The sequence below is a fragment of the Arachis ipaensis genome, chromosome B2 (genome assembly GCF_059453495.1).
Source record: "Arachis ipaensis isolate K30076 ecotype BB chromosome B2, ASM5945349v1, whole genome shotgun sequence".
Taxonomy (NCBI): Eukaryota; Viridiplantae; Streptophyta; class Magnoliopsida; order Fabales; family Fabaceae; genus Arachis; species Arachis ipaensis.
Window position 1 is genome coordinate 105,906,075 of NC_142437.1, and position 16,869 is coordinate 105,922,943.

At 32.1% G+C, this 16,869-nt stretch overlaps 1 protein-coding gene across 1 annotated transcript; it reads right to left on the bottom strand.

Annotated features, from left to right (window-relative positions):
• Positions 1–4,849: 4,849 nt before the first annotated feature.
• LOC107628455 (uncharacterized) lies at positions 4,850–8,115 on the bottom strand. The gene is made up of 3 exons (XM_016331116.3): positions 7,325–8,115; positions 5,611–6,360; positions 4,850–5,530 (listed from the first exon to the last, which is right to left on the bottom strand). The coding sequence occupies exons 1-3, from the start codon at positions 7,994–7,996 to the stop codon at positions 5,369–5,371; spliced, it is 1,584 nt and encodes a 527-aa protein (XP_016186602.1). The 5' UTR covers positions 7,997–8,115; the 3' UTR covers positions 4,850–5,368.
• Between the last annotated feature and the right edge of the window lie 8,754 nt (positions 8,116–16,869).

Below are 16,869 nucleotides of genomic sequence, written 5' to 3' on the forward strand. Positions count from 1 at the left end.
AAGCAAGAACTCCCAGATAAATATTTTGCCATCATAATTCTTACCCAAATCTTATCTTTATTATGCAATAATTGCCAAACAAGCTTTCCGAGTAAAGAAAAATTTACACATTGAGTATCTCTAATTCCCAATCCTCCATATTTTCTTGGAGTGACAACTTTGCTCCATTTGACCAAATTTAAGCAACGCTCCCCCACATTTCCCTTCCACAAGAATTGTCTAAGTACAGAATCAATCTTTTGACAAACCGAAGTAGGAAAAAGAGTCACTTGCATCTGATAAATAGGAAGAGAAGAAGCAACAGATTTAATTAAGCAAAGCCTGCCTGCTCTGTTAAGGAGCCGACCTTTCCAACTAGCCAGCCTATTCTTGATCTTCTCTAAAGAGTCCGAAAAAATAGATCTAGCAGCTCGAGGATGATTAAGGTTTACCCCCAAGTATTTGTCTAGTTCACTAGTAAAAGGAATATGAGAAACACCAGACAACATTTCCTTCCTTCTATTAGAGATATTTCTAGAACAAATAGCTTTAGATTTTTCAATGTTAACCTTCATACCTGAAGCTTTACAGAACAACTCCAAGGTGTGCACAACATTCTGAACTTGACTTTTCTTCGCTTTACAAAAAAGGAGGAGGTCATCTGCAAACATCAAGTGAGAAACTCTAGGTCCCCCTCTAGAAACAGCCACACCATCCCAAATACCCTCGTCAACTTGTTTGGAAATGAAGCACGCCAATCTCTCCATGCACAAAACAAATAAATACGGAGAAATTGGATCTCCTTGCCTGAGCCCTCTGCGAGGTTGGAAGTTGTCCAATCTATTCCCATTCCAAAGGATGGAAAGATTTGAGGCCTGAACACAATTCATTACAAGTCGAATAATTAGAGAAGGAAAGCCAAAAGATTGAAGAGTGTGCTCAAGAAAATTCCAATCAAATCTATCATAAGTCTTTTCTAAATCAATCTTAAAAGCCATAGCTCCTTTTCTAGACTTTGTCCGCTTAAGAAAGTGAAGAACTTCTTGGGCGACAATAATATTATCAGGTGCTCCTCTACCATGAATAAACCCTCCCTGAGTTGGGCTAACAATCTCATCCAAAAATGGTCGTAATCTATTAACAAGCACTTTAGTCACTAGCTTATAAATTACATTACAAAGGCTTATTGGTCGAAAATCCTTCAATCTAGTTGGAGGGTTGCACTTAGGGATAAGAACAATCAAAGTTTCCAACAAAGAATGGCTTAACGTCTCCCCTAAGAATGCTTTCTGAACAGTACGTCATACCTCATGACCCACCACATCCCAATATTCCTTGAAGAAAAAAACTTGAAAATCATCCGGCCCAGGAGCTTTGAACGAGCTCATATTATCCAGAGCTTCTTTAACCTCCAACATTGTTATTGGTTTAGATAAATTATCACAAGCATCCTGACTAAGAGATGGCATAGGAATTTCTCCCATGCAATTAACCTCAACAGGCTTAGTAGAACAAAAAATATTTTTGAAGAAATGAATAACCTCCCTTTGCAAAACTTCCGGATCATCAGACCAAGACCCATCACTGACTAGCAACCCATGAACCTTGTTAGATTTTCTTCTAAGGATGGTTTGCATATGGAAAAAGCTAGTATTTCTATCACCATACCGAACCCATTGATCTCTTGACTTCTGGTACCAAAGCAATTCTTCCTGGGCCAAAACTATATTATACTCAGCTCTCAATTCTTCCTCTTTGTGCTTCAGAATCGGATCATCGTCAGCTTCCATTTTCCGTTGAATATGATTCAAATAACCCTCCAATTCCCTTTTTTTTAATAAAAATATTGCCAAAGACCGTAGAGTTAAATTCCAACGAAGCTTCTTGGACCCCCAGCAACTTCCTATGGATGCCAAAGCCTGTATTATCCCAAGATTTCTGAACAATAGCCTTGTAATCAGGATGCGTTGCCCATGCCGCTTGGCATCTAAAAGGCCGATTTCCTTTCTTGATAGGAACTCCTTGACATCGGATAAGTAGGGGACAATGATCAGAGTGGGAACGACTGAGAACTTCAACAAAAGCTTCTGGCAAAAGAAGGCGCCATTCTGTAGTACAGCAAGCTCTATCCAATCTCTTTGCAATTTCTTTGTTTCCTTGAATTTTACGGAACCAAGTAAACCGTCTTCCAGAGGTTGTTAGATCAAAAAGACCACAAGAATCTAGAGTACTTGCAAAGATACTACTACGATTTGAATAGAAATTACTCCCCTTCACCTCATGAACACTCAAAATATCATTAAAATCTCCAACCACCACCCACGGGTCCTGAATGCACAAACCAATATCAAGCAGATGACTCCATAATTCTACTCTATTAGTGGCTTGAGGGCTGCCATAAACCGCACTACAGATCCATCTTCGCCCACCACCATCAATTTCCAAAGTTACACATTGATTCATAACCCAAAGAATTTTACAAGAAAATTTTAAATTAGCAGAGAGGAACCAAATTCCTCCCTTGTGTCCAACAACATCTACAATCCCTACAGGATAATAGCCTAATCTCTCCCAAAATTCTTTCATAGTTTCAAACCCAATATGAGTTTCCACCAAAATAAAAAAAGTTGGTTGAAATTTTCGTATCAACTCCTTACAGTGCACCCGAGACATCTTATTTGACGCCCCCTAACATTCCAACTAATAATATTTAAATGGTCACAATCAATAAAAAATAAATTAAATAATTGGAATGTTTAATCATTCTACCTCACGTTGATGGACCCCTGTCTCCAAGTATCTCCTTGTGGACTTGCACCGCAGAACCATCATTCTTCTGTTGAGGTTGGGTCTCCAAGTTTGTTGTTGCACTAACTTTATCAAACTCTTTTTGTACTCGAGAATCCATTGACAATGCTTCAGTAGGTGAGTTTTGAAGCGAAATAGGACGCTACCTTTTGTACCCTGCTTTAAAAAAAGGAGTACTCTGATCCTTGAAAGCCACCTGAGTTGTTCCCAAAGAGCCAAGCGTGGATGGAGGATCTTTCTTTTCCTTAGGCCCCACCTTTGCATTTGATAAGGACTTTACCTTTGCATTTGATGAGGATCCAGCATGCATGTTATTAGACCCAAAAGAAAATTTCTTACTCACCAAATTGGAGCATATTGCTACATTGGCTTTTTTTGGCACCACATTGTGGCCTATACCCACTTTTTCCTTGCCTTTTCTACTAACTGTAACCCATTCACCCTCTTTTGCACGAGTATCCATTTCCATACGTGAGTCTTGCAAATTATCATGCACAAGATCTGCTGCACCATGCTTCTCCATAATTGGAATTGATTTGGCATTAATTCCAAATTCAAAAGTTAAATTTTGATTTTTTACTGGGATTTGACTACCTTCCACCGTTTTCTCGTTGTTATCTACAGAAAAAAGTGATGGCAAATTTTTCTCCTTCATCGTGCTTTCCTTCCAATGCCATTGTTGTTCTCTTTCGCACATTCTCTTGTGACATGCCCAAAGCAGCTACATTTTTCACAAATTAAATTTAAGTGCTCATATTCTATGTCATACATATGACCATCAACTTGAATTTTTTTTATAACTGGAAGTCCCAAGTTAATTTGCACACATGTTCTTGCATACTTTCCCCTCTCTGCAGACTTGGTGGCTAAGTCGATGCGGATCGGTTTGCCAACAGCTGACGCAATCATTTTCATGGCTCTCTCTTGATAATAGTTAATGTTTAAACCTGTGAGTCTTATCCAAACCATGGTAGACCCAAAAGTGTTTTCACAATGTCTGAATGAAGAACTCCAAGGTTTAACCGCAACATAGCTTCCAGTAATCATCCACGGTCCTCCAAGGAGAACTTTCTCTCTATCCTCCAAGAGATCAAATTTGACTAAGAAATAGCCAAAACCGACATCTAGTACCTCATATCCTCATTTGGTTCTCCAGACGCCTTTAAGCCTGTGCGTGATCGCTGTATAGCTAAAATTTTTTCCAAGAACTTTGATCACGATGGCATCTTTGTAGGGCTCTGCCAATATCCTCAGTGAACGTCACAGTTAGTATCTCCGAATCGCTTTGCTTACCAACTACTGTAGCCATCTTATCCCCATCAAGAGAATCAGCAACTTCCAAAGCTCTCCTTGCTGAGGCACCAACAACAACTTTATCTCTGAACGATATCCACTGACTTTAAGTCTTGTTACCATCTCCTTTAATCCCCTCCTTTTCACCCGATACATGCCCCCTCCGCTCTCCCCCTTATTGCTTCTACCGACATGGCCGGCTGCCTCGCTATGTGTCATCCTCGAAGACTCTCCCCCGCTCTCCCCACTCTTTATTTCACGTACTCTCATGTACTCCTCCATTCTATTAATTTATTACTAATAACAAATTTACTAGTACTGTTTAAATATTTGATACCGAAAAAATAACCATTAGCATACAGAATTCCCGGTTGGTTTAGACGCGTTAATCCAAAGTTAAATTGGTGTTGACTCGTATTCCACGTGTCTGCAGTTCATTTGCGGTTCAATATGCTTCAATTCTTCACCATCTAAGGAAGCAATACTCTGCACCAGAACTTGCCATACATTCTCTTTGCAGTTCCATCAGTTCAGCTTCAAACACCACACCACATTACTTATATAACATTCTAGCATGAAGAATGATCGCATCATTAGCAATAATAATCACATTTGCTGTTTTACTTGTATACTGCAAAAACCAAATAACTGATAGACAGCAAAGGCAAATGGTATTCTTTTGCACTTATTTTGATTGGTTGCAAGGAACATGTTACGAGTCTCGTGAGACTAATACCTGAAAAAGAGTTTCACATCGAGAACCAACACCTTAAAAAAAAAAAGCCTTATAAAACCTTGGACTCTCCCACCATATACACAAACTTTTGTGACGATGGTTCTCCCAAAATCTTGTAGCTTATTATAGGACATTATATTATCTATAGTTCTATACACAATCACAGTCGAATGATAAGTAGTCCTACCAGCTTGAGCAGAATTGCCTCTGGTGTATGCATGTGGTTTCGACCACACACGCACACATACACACTAGCTATTAGCAATTGACAGCATGTGTTTGATGTAGGTCAGCACTCAGCAGGTCCCAAAATATATGATGGAATGGCCATAAAAGTATGTGTTCGAGAACAAAATCAAGATTTTTTTGCAAGCAGTTCAGAACTCAGGTAAGTACATACAACTAAAGTTAAGTACCTCAAACTAGTAGTATTAATGAATAAAGGCAAACCTCAGTCTTTGCACACCAAATTTGAAATACGGTCTAAAGATTTTCTTGGTTGTTCAAAACAAAATACATGTAGGCATGCAAAAACTGCAGATGTCTGAGAATTTAGGGCTCTGGATTAGGTTCAAGTTTTAAAAGATCAAGTTGACTAGTTTGAGTATACTTCAATGCCAAATCTAATTCTTGTCTCGGCACATCCAGAAAGTCTTTCAACCCAGTAGTCAGTGTTTGCTTCGATGTCAAGGAAGCTCCAAGGAGGCTTAAAGCCTGCACCAAAGATTAAAGATAATGAAAAATAGGTGTCACATTAAAAGGAGAGGGATGGGAGGGAATACGTGTCGCCTTACCGCTGCCTCACTAATACTTATCACTTTCACTTCAAGATCATCAAGGGGAAGATTCAAATCTTTTAAATAATAAAGGCAAGAATCCGCAGACAGTGGTCTCACTCTCAGATCATCTCCTACAGCATACAATGCCGGCCTCTTCACAAATCCAGTAGCATCTTCTTTTGATCTGTTTGGGGATCTTGGGTCCAGTGCAGTCAATCGTTTTACACTAACAATATCATGATCTGATTTGGAAATGACTCCGCCACTTCTGGGAACTTCTTTTCTTCCATAATGGTTATCCTTCTCATATATCCCCTTACCATAATAGTAAGTAGGTTCCACATCAGGAATGTTGAGGGGCTGATTCAGGCAACCGAATTGGGGCACTATGCCGGGATTCAGCAACACGAAACGTGATTCTGTACACCATGAAGAGTGCAAAGTCTCCACACTCTTGTACAAGTTATCAACACATCCAATTATGGAGTTGCCATTCAGTAGCTTTATGACGGACCCCAATGGTATGGCAAGTAAGCTAAACATGAAGTCAACAAAATCTTCTGTAGATTCAGCAAATAAAACCTTGTTTTGAGACTTACTCTGAACTATCTTAACTTCCATTTTAGTGTCAGTGGTGGCAACCTTCCCTCTAATCGCTGATGCGGATGGATTTGGCGGGTTATCTTTCTTCTTGGAATTACTTGCCAAAATCAAATTAGTTAGAGGCTCATGGGAGCTGATGGTATACTTGAGCAGGTTCAAGATCTATAAATTAAAATGAAATAGGATAGTTTCTTAATCAAGATAACAGACAAAAACAAAATATACAACTCCTCTTTTAAGGAAAAAAGTTCACTCAAAGCATGAAATTTTTAATGAAACTCAAAGATATTTGACTAAACTAAGGAATAAGACTAGCACACCTTCAGAATTAGCAAAATTAAAATTTAAGATTAGTAAATAACTAATGTTTGCTCATATCCTTTCTAGTAGTATACTAGTACATCAATCAATTGACAAGTAAACAATACATACAATTCATGCAAGAGTCCTTTGAGTCTGAAGAGTGCGCAATGCTTAGACACACAATGTTAGGTGAAAGTTAACAGATGGTAGTATACTAGTTGTTAATGTTGCAAGTGTGAGGAGTGCATGAAGTTAGTCCCACATCAAAGAAAGCAAGGAAGAGTGAGGAGTTTACAAGATGAGAATCTCACTTTAAGGTTTTGAGTTGGATGTTAAGTTGGATATGGTTGAGAGCTCCCCACTGTGGCCCACAAGACGATTAAATTACATAAGTTAATTAGTTAGTTTAGGTAGAGTTAGTTAGCTTCATGCTAGTCGCATACTCACATGAACCAAAACATAACTTGTGTAGATGAGTGCAGACCAGTTATTAAGTATAACCAACTCGGTGCTAATATTTAAAATTTACTTTAAACAAAGGACAATTTTAATATGAAGTAAAGCAAAATTTGTGTGATTCTTCAATTCATATTACACAAGATAAGAGTTACAAGGCAAAACGGGTTAGCACGGTTGTCATAGATGATAAAGGCTTCGAAGGTATCCCACAAAATCTACCCTACAAGACTCCATTAACATGTGATTTGTAACTAACTCTATAAACTCTCATTTGAGCCTGAGGCATTATTGCCTTGACCAATGCCGAAAGCACCTAAAGTTTTATAATTCACAGAGGAAAAAAAGGGGTCAAAAACTCAATTACCTCGTCCTTGCCAATATCACAAGTATATTCCTCAAGATGAGTCAAATCGGAATATCCAAGTTGAAGCATCATATCCATTGAGGTCACCAAAGAACTTGGCACAACTGTCAAATCATCAAACACCAAAAACAAAGACCCATTTTCCTTAACAAAAACCCCAGCCTTAGCAGCATCCACATTGACATTGGTGTTATTATTATTAAGGTTCTTCCCTTTTCGTTCCAAATCCAAATCAACGGGCACATATTCTATGCGTTTGCCACAAACACAATCAAGCGTTGGAAAAGTTGTGAACTTGTTGCAAGAATTGCACACGAGAACCTTCGGTGTTGGTTTAGTGTCGTCAACGTTGAACAAGAGCTTAGAGCAGAGTGACTCACAGGGGTTTCTAGGGCACAGAAGCATGTCCTTACATACAGTGTTCCAGACATCGTTTGGGGTTAGATTCTCAACGCTGTGGTAGAGGTTCGTGATGCTTCCAAGAATGGATGGTGGTGGTTGTTGCTGTTGCTCGTGTTGTTTGGTGAGGAGGCGAATGATGGTGGCGAGAGGGAGGCAGAGGAAGCTGAAGAGGGTGTCGACGAAGTCCTTGGTGGATTCGACGGCGACGACCTTGTTGTTTGGTTTGTCGATCAAGATTCTGAGGGGAATTTGTTGTTGCTGGGAAGACATGGCAGAGTGCAGAGAAAAAGGAAAAGAAAAAAGTGGCGTTAACGTGTCAGTGTGTGATTAGAGACTCAAAACTCAAAACTCCAAATGCATGGATTGAGAGGTAGAAAAAATGTGGAAAAAGGAACCAAGTATTGGAGGGAGAGGGAACTGTGGCGGAGAAATACTCTACTTTTAAATTCTTAGTTTAATTGCCATGTTACTCCCTTAATTTTATTAAATTTATAATTAAATTTTTATATTTTTTTAATTAATTTTTTACATTATTTTTAATTTTGTAATTAGAATATTTTTGTATCAAAAATTTTAAAATTAATAAAATATTTTCTTTAAAAAATATATGATCAATGATTTAGTTAAATTTTTAATTGTGATACCTTTAATTTGTAAAAATATATTTAATTAATTCTAATATTTTTTTACATTGAAAGAACTTAGTTACAAAATTAAAAATAGTGTAAGAATTTAATTAAAAAATATATATATAAATTTAATTATAATTTAATAAAATTATAGAAATTAATTAAATTTAAATTCTTTTCAAGATTTAATAATTAGTAAAGCTAGGATGATCAAAATAACTGTAACTCAACCAACAAACATAATAGGTATAAAAAATTGTCACAAAACCGATTATCATATAATTATATGTGAGGTAAATTACAAAAATTGTATTCGAATAATTTTATTATTGACAAAAATGCATCTAAATTTTACTATCAATAAAAATATTTTTAAATAATTTAAAAATGCAATAAAATATCCAAAAATTATTTTTTTATAATGATAAATAATAACTTTTGTATTTGACAAAATATTTATACATTTAATAATCCAAAATTATATAGAAATATTTAAATAATTGTTTAATAAATATACACAAAAAAATGGGATAAAAATTTTATCTCTATATTTTTATTTTATTTTTCAAAAATATTATTAGTTGTTGACAAAAAAAATACAAAAAATAAATATTTTTTTAGAAAAAATCACCATATTTTAAGGATAATAATATTTGATTTTTCTAATCATACTTGCAAAAAATGGCATCAAAAATCAATTTTTAAAGTATTTTGTTATAATACATATTTAATGTTGGACATTTTTGTCGTGTTTTTTAAATTATTTGAGGGCATTTTTGTCAATAACAAAATTTAAGTACATTTTTGTCAACAACAAAATTATTTGGGTACATTTTTAGTGGTTTATCCAATATAATATATTTAGTTTTTTAAATATATATTTTAATATTTATTTTATAATAACTAGCGAATCAACAGACACTATTGTACCTGTTCAGCTATTTTTCATTGAGTTTAAAATATTTTATATTTTTATTTTTAGAATTATAAATTTAATATCACTAATTAAAAAATAAATTATGAAAAAATAAAATATTTTAAATTATTTAACATGTAGAATGTATAAAATAAATAAATTTAAATTAAAAAATAAGATTAAAAAAGAATTACATTGTTATTATGTGTAATAATATCAAGATAAAAATTTATTAATATTATTTACAGATTAGTTTTTTTATAAGTGTTATTATATTTATTTATTTTCTCAATTCTATTTAATTTAAAATAAAATTAAAAATTTATATTCAAAATACTATTTATCTTTATGCACGATTCTAATAGATAAAAAATTTATTTTTTAATCTTATATTAAACGTCTTTAATTATCTTTAATTTTATTATTTTTTTTATTTTTAATTTAATTATTATCTTACTATTACTATTATGTTGCCTTGTTTTATTCTTTTTTCTTATTTTCTTCTTCTATTCACCCCAACTGCAATTAATTACCACCGTATCATTATTGCAACTCTCATTTTTGTTTATCATTTTCATTTATAATTATACATTGTGTTAATTTTTGAGTTGTTGAAAATTTACTAAAAGAATTATTTTTTTGTCTGATTTAAATATCTAAATATATAATTACATGGATATTTATTTTTCATTCTTGCTTATAAAATTATATTTTTATTATGTTAAGAAAAATTTAAAATATCAAACATTCAAAAAATTTTGTTCAAATTATCAAAATTTATCAATAATTAAAAAATAATATCAAATTTATTATATCTTCTTAAAAAAATAATATTATATAGACACTACTGTTTTATCTACTATTAATATATACAATTGACCTATAAAAAAGTTGACATTGTCGAGTAACTCACCTACTTTTAACACTATTTGTAATAATTCTTAATTTTTTTTTTAAGTCTAATATATCAACTTCTATTTATCAAAATAATAAAATTTTTAAGATTTTCTTAAAGTTTTATTTAATTTTAAAACAAAATAACAACTACTATATTGTTTGTTTTTTTCTAATATTTTTAAAAAATTAATTTTTATACTTTTAAATTATAAATTTACGATATAAAATTCAAAAAAAATAAATTATTAATAAAATAAAAATTAAATAATTATAAGATATTTAATTTTTTGAATGTACAGAATAATTAAATTTAAATTAATTGCGCAATATATCATGTTGATTGCCTTGACATTTAACTCCACTTTTTTCGTATTTTCATCGTTTCATTTAGATTCTTTTTTGGGAGTGACAACTCCTTCGGCAGTTGTGATTGTTGAAACTTGTGAACCATTCATAATTATTTTTCAGATATTGTAGTCGACAGACTGTACAAAAATTCACATTCTCTCATTCTAATAAACGTAGTTCTTGCTATTAAAGAAATGAGGTCCATTGTTGGACTGGCCCTCATTGAGTGTGTAAGCCACAATGTTTGCACTCATATTATTGGCCATTGAATCTTTGCTTCAAGATGTGAAACTTGATTCCTTGAGATCGTGCTCTTGATACTAATTAAACTCAATGACCTAGAAAAATGGAGATTGAATCTATAGCCCTTTTTTTTTAATCTTGTACACTTTAAATTTCAAACCAGGATTTAAGATCAAGTTACTATAAAATCTGTAACATTAATTATGTAGGAGACAAATTCATTTTGTCTTTCACCAAATGAATTAGGAATAGAGCAATAATGAGAAGTTAATACTCTGTGTTGCATTGACTTCTGTGAAGTTGATTGAGCATGAGACAAATTTATTTTGTGTCATAACGAGTAAAACAGAAAGAGCAGAGAAGAGAAAATAACACAGGCATATATCCTGGTTTAACCACCATGTGCAATGTGGCCTATATTCAGTCTCTACGACAATTGTGGTGGAATTTCTATTATCTTTGTCAAAGATTTACAAACACCAATTCCCAAAGATTCAACCTAATTCTATCAGGGACAAACCAAACTTATAACCAAGCTTGATTTGGCTAAGTTTATTCTCTAAACTCTAAACACTAAGTGCTCACCCAACTTAGCAAGAAAAACCTCTCAGATTTAAGAACACAAAATAAAAATAATAACAAAAGATATTGACATAATTTCTGACTTTTCTCTAAACTTACTCTCTTTACTTTTTCTCTCAATGGCTTTTACCAATTCCTCACTAATTTGTTTTTTTCTATTGATTTGAAACAAAGAAAGATAAAAATGAAGAACAGAAAATTCAATGTAAAACCATGAAAGAGAAAAAGATATAGTGCGAAAGCTATGAAGACCCACATAGTGTGTTCACTCTCCTTAATTCAATTTCTAACCGTTTATCCTTTTATATAAGAGTAAAGCTTGCAAAATTTGAGTTTAGTGAGGATACCAATTCTAAATAGGAGAGCATCTTTGACTTTGTGTTCTTCTGTAAAAATCATAACAGAAATGCAGAAAAAAAATGGGACAATAGCAAAATTTCATGGCCGATAAAATTAACTTAAATTCTGACCTAACTGCTTCTCTTTCTTTCTTTTCTTTTGACTTCAATGATTTGAATCATTGATCTAATTCTTGACTCCAAATTTTAAATTTATTCTTTGATTTACAATAAAAAAAGGCAACCTCCATTTTCTTCTTCTTATTTGAAAATGTGCAATAAAGAATATGGTTACTTTAACAAGTTAGGGGGTGGTTACATAAATAGTAACTCAGCTTTCTTAATTACCTTCTGTGCTAAATCTAATTTTGATTTTTTTTTTCTTTTGTCTCCAATTTTAACATTTTTTTTTGTCTTTTTCAATGCTTAAGCTTGGTGGACCACCTTTTTACTTTACTTGAATTCACTTCTGAACATGTCATTTAGTTTGTGAAACATCTTTTCATCCTTATTTTAAAGATATTTCACGTGGATTTCGGGTTCTAGGAGAAGAGAGATTGTTTGCCATGGAACTTGGTCTTGTTTGGTTGTCTTTTATTTTTCTGCACAATAACTACACACATTATAAAATATTTGAGCTTTTAACCTAACAAATAATGTTTTGTCATTATTAAATAATTATTATTGTTGTTCTCAAACTCAATAATATTAAAATTATTGTGTTGTTATTATGTGTAACAATCAAGACAAAAATTTATAAATGTTTATAAATTTATTTATCTTTTCAATCTTATTTATTTTAAAACATATATAAAAATTTATATTTAAATGCACTTTTGTTTTTGCATAATTTTAATGGCTAAAATTTTTATTTTTTAATTTATATTTAACATCTTAAATTATCTTTAGTTTGATTATTCTTTCATCATTTTTAATTTTTATTTTTATCATTATTTTTTTTACTATTTTCTATACACATATATATCATTGTCTCACCCAGTGGTGGAGCTTAGTTCAGACAAGGGATGGCCATGGCCCCCCCCCCAAATTTTTTATAAACAACTTAGTAGTACTTTTTCAAAAGATAAAAAATAGTTCAATTGACTTAAATACTTTACTATGACGTAAAGTATTTAATAAGTTCAATAAACAACACTCTCTCTATCTTTAGGTTCAAATATAAAAAATTAGATATCTTTTATTTATTTAATTTAATATTATTTTATATTTTACTATTCATTTAATTTAATTTTTTATATGATAAAAAATAATAGAATATTCAATAAGTATTAATATTATTGTATTTGTATAAATTGATAAAAAAATTTCAATAAATATTATAAATTTTAATATTTGTCTTTCTAACTTCTTCTTTATATATTTTACAGGATATATATTCAAATTTTTATATAAAATAATAATGAAAAATCAAAAAATTGATACATTTTTTAAGAGGAAGGCTAATATTTAAGAAGGAGAATATATAACTTTTACAATATCAACACATGTAGATAGTTCTTCTGCTTTAATGAATCACGAAGAAAGTGAGATATAACCTTCAAAAGTTCAAAAAGTTATATTTGATGACTTTAACTTTAACTTTTTGGAACGAGATCTTGAAAAAGAGCTTTAAATTTGGCAGTATCACCCAAACCAGAGATATGAGATTAGACGAGCTTATCTTAAATGAGGTCTATATAAAAAAATATTTTGACAATTATTTTCCATTTGGCCTCCCCAAAATTTTGTTTCAAGTTCCGCCACTGGTCTCACCACTACTATTATATTGGTGCTTATTCTTTTTTCTTTCTCCCTTTTCTTATTCTTCTTCCACATTTTCTTCTTTGATCACAATTAATTACCACCATATATTAGTTCATAATTATTACTTAAAAGTGAACACTACCTTAAAAATACTATTTCAAAAATAACAAAAAAATATTAGAGCCTATAAGAATTTATTATTTTTTATCATCACTTTTAGTCATCACATCAATTCTTTTAGTTTAATATTTTTATTTTAATAAAATTAAAATAAAGCACAAAAATAAGCATAAAAGCTGAAAAAAATAGAAGGCTCTAAAAAAGATAATATTAAATTTTATGTCATTTATATATGAGAACAGTATGATTTAATCACATAATAAAAAAATTAAATTTTATGTCTATTTTTTATTACTTATTTTATTTATCTATGATAATTTAAATTAGACTTTATAATTATTGAGTCATATTTTTTTAGACAAAAAAAATTATTGAGTCATTTTTATTTTTTATAAGAATACATCCATTACATCATAAATTTAATAATGAATATAAATTTTAAAAAAATGAAATAAATTCATATTTATTTTGATTACGTTTAAAAGTAAATCATATGTACTCCTATGGTTAAAAAGTAAACTTAACTTCTTCTATAATAAGTAGTTTTTGAATCATCTAATTTTTAAGAAGGTCACATCTTTTTATTTATCCTAAAACTTAAAAATTAAAATTAATATTAATACTTTTTTATTAATAAAACCAAAATAAAATACAAAAATAAACCTTGAATAAAAATAAAAATACAAAATTTTAAATTCTAAAATATAAAATAATTATAAGATAAAAAATATTTAAATATAATTTTTGTAAGGTATTTTATAAATGAACTTAGATAAATGAATATAGATGCAAAATGAATTGTGATATTTTGATGCGAGCCTTGTCGATCACAAAAATAAAATATAACACATAAATACATGAATTTTTCTTTAAACTTATCCAATACTTTGTTAAGGTTAGTTATTTCATATTTTACCATTATATATTGTTAAAGATATAGATAACGAAATAAATAATAGAATAAAAATATAAATACTAACGAATTTGCAGTCATTGATAAATATTATATTTATTATTTTTATTTTTTAAAAGATCGAATGTTAAAATGGGGCTAAAAAAATTTTAATATGGAAAAAAGATGTGAGTTTTTGCCGAAAATGAAATTTTTTTGTATATACAGGTAAGTGGATGTTGCAGATATAACAGGTGCAACACACAAGTGAATGAGATTCAACATGACCCAGATGTGCAAGATGACAGAGTTGAAGCGCACGAAGGAATGAATAATGATGAGCTCAAAGCTATGTATGAAGCCGGTGACGATGACGAGGATGGCGATGGGGAAGGTGAGGCAGTCGTGGAAACTTAATTGGTTCCACCTATAGTTAGTCAATCGATGGATGTTCCGCCTTTTATGTGTAGCTTGGATCTTAATGTCATGCATGCACTGAAGTTTCCCGAATATGCGAACATAGGTACATGAGAAATGGGTAATATGTTTTCTTAATTTTGTTTTGACGGATTGATGAGTGATAATTTATTTTTTTGATAGGTGTTGCTGATCTTGAGGATGGGGACTTCAAGATTGGAATGACATACAGTTCTAAAAAATCAGTCATCATCACGGCAATTCGGAGTTACACTATCTCCAGAGGAGTCAATTACATTGTTTATGAATTCAAGCCACAGACGTTCTATGCAAAATGCAAGACTTATGGACGTGGGTGTGATTGGCTTAACCGAAGTAGTTTGATACAGAAAAAAGCTTGTTAGGAGATTCGGAGATACAATAGGAGGCACATGTGTTCCATGGAAACGATTTTCACAGGATCACTCCAAGTTGGCCTCAAACACGATTGCTGAGGCTATGAAGCCATTGATTGAATCCGACCCATCCATAAGGTAAAATCTATAATTGCGGAAGTCTAAGCAAGATTCAATTACACTATTAGTTACCGAAAGACTTGTTAGCATAATAGAAGTCGATAGCCAAAGTTTTCGATGGATGTGAAGAATCTTACCAAGCTTTGCCGTTGTGGTTCTCGGCAATGGTTCAAAAGATGCATGGTTCATAAGTCCAAATAGAAATACAGCCCCTGTATAATGGGAGTGAAGAGGTAGACGGTGTTAGGATACTTCATCAGGTATTCTGGAATTTCAATCCATGCATAAGAGATTTTAAATTACAAGTCACTGGTTTAGGTTGACGATATCCACCTATACGAAAAATATAAAGGTTGCTTTTTGGTTGCAATTATGCAAGATGGGAATAAAAATATTGTGCTGATTGCTTTTGCCATCGTGGAAGGTGAGACCGCTGATGCGTGACACTTTTCTTCAGTAATTTACGAAGGTATGTTGTAAGAAAAGACGGCGTGGGTATAATCTCTGATCGTCATAAGTCAATCCGGGTAGCAGTAAATCATAGCGGAGGTGATTGAAAATCTCCAAGAACATGGTAGATGTATTCGGTACATTGGTAGCAACTTCTTAATGGAATTCAAAGTCCTGTATTTGCAAAAGCTTGTGGTCACATTGGGTATTCAAGGACAGTGGAGGAGTACAAAATCAACTACAAGAGGTTGCAAGAACGAGGCGAGGCATATGCTCGTTAGTGCGACAATATCAAACGTCCCCATTGGGTATTGGCATTTTACGAGGGACATCGATGGGGTCACATGATGACGAACCTTGTCGAGTGCATTAATTCAGTGCTAAAGGTTGCCCGAAATATTCCTGTCTTGGCGCTCGTTCGAGCAACATATTATCGGTTGAATGAGCTATTTATGCGGAAGAGTACTGAGGCTCACCAGCTCAAGCGTGTTGGATTTACTTACTCCAAGTTTGCCACTCAGTGGGTAGAGAAAAATATGCAGCGTGTAGAAAATATCATTGTGCACTGGTTTGATAGAAGAAACGAGATGCAGGAAACATCATTGTACAGGAAACATCTGTTGGCATATTCAGACAACCTCGATCGATCTCAAAATGCAGATCTATGCAACCAGGGACGGATCTAAGTGCAGTGGTATGGGGGCAAGCGCCCCCACTATAATTTAGAATTTTTTTGAGTAGTATATGATAATAATATTTATTTGTCCCCATTAGATTATTAAATTTGACCCCACAATATTTTTTTACTCAACTTTTGGTACTTAATCGTCAATTTAAAAATTTTATATTAGATATTCGTTAGAATGATCAATTCTCAGATTTAAACGAAATTAGTATTCTTTTTTAAAAATCAACTCAAAAGAATATTATTTATCTTCTTTTCAAATTAGCTTTAATTTTTGCGTAGCAACTATATTAATTGAAAGAACTTTTTTAACTATGAATATCAATGAGAGTCGGCTTCTAATTGTA

Excerpts from the sequence above, each read along its gene's own strand:
- LOC107628455 (XM_016331116.3), bottom strand. The coding sequence starts at position 7,996 with ATGTCTTCCCAGCAACAACAAATTCCCCTCAGAATCTTGATCGACAAA. Across the intron at positions 6,361-7,324 it reads GTGATATTGGCAAGGACGAG|ATCTTGAACCTGCTCAAGTA; the intron begins GTAATTGAGTTT and ends TTTAATTTATAG. Across the intron at positions 5,531-5,610 it reads TAAGTATTAGTGAGGCAGCG|GCTTTAAGCCTCCTTGGAGC; the intron begins GTAAGGCGACAC and ends TCTTTGGTGCAG.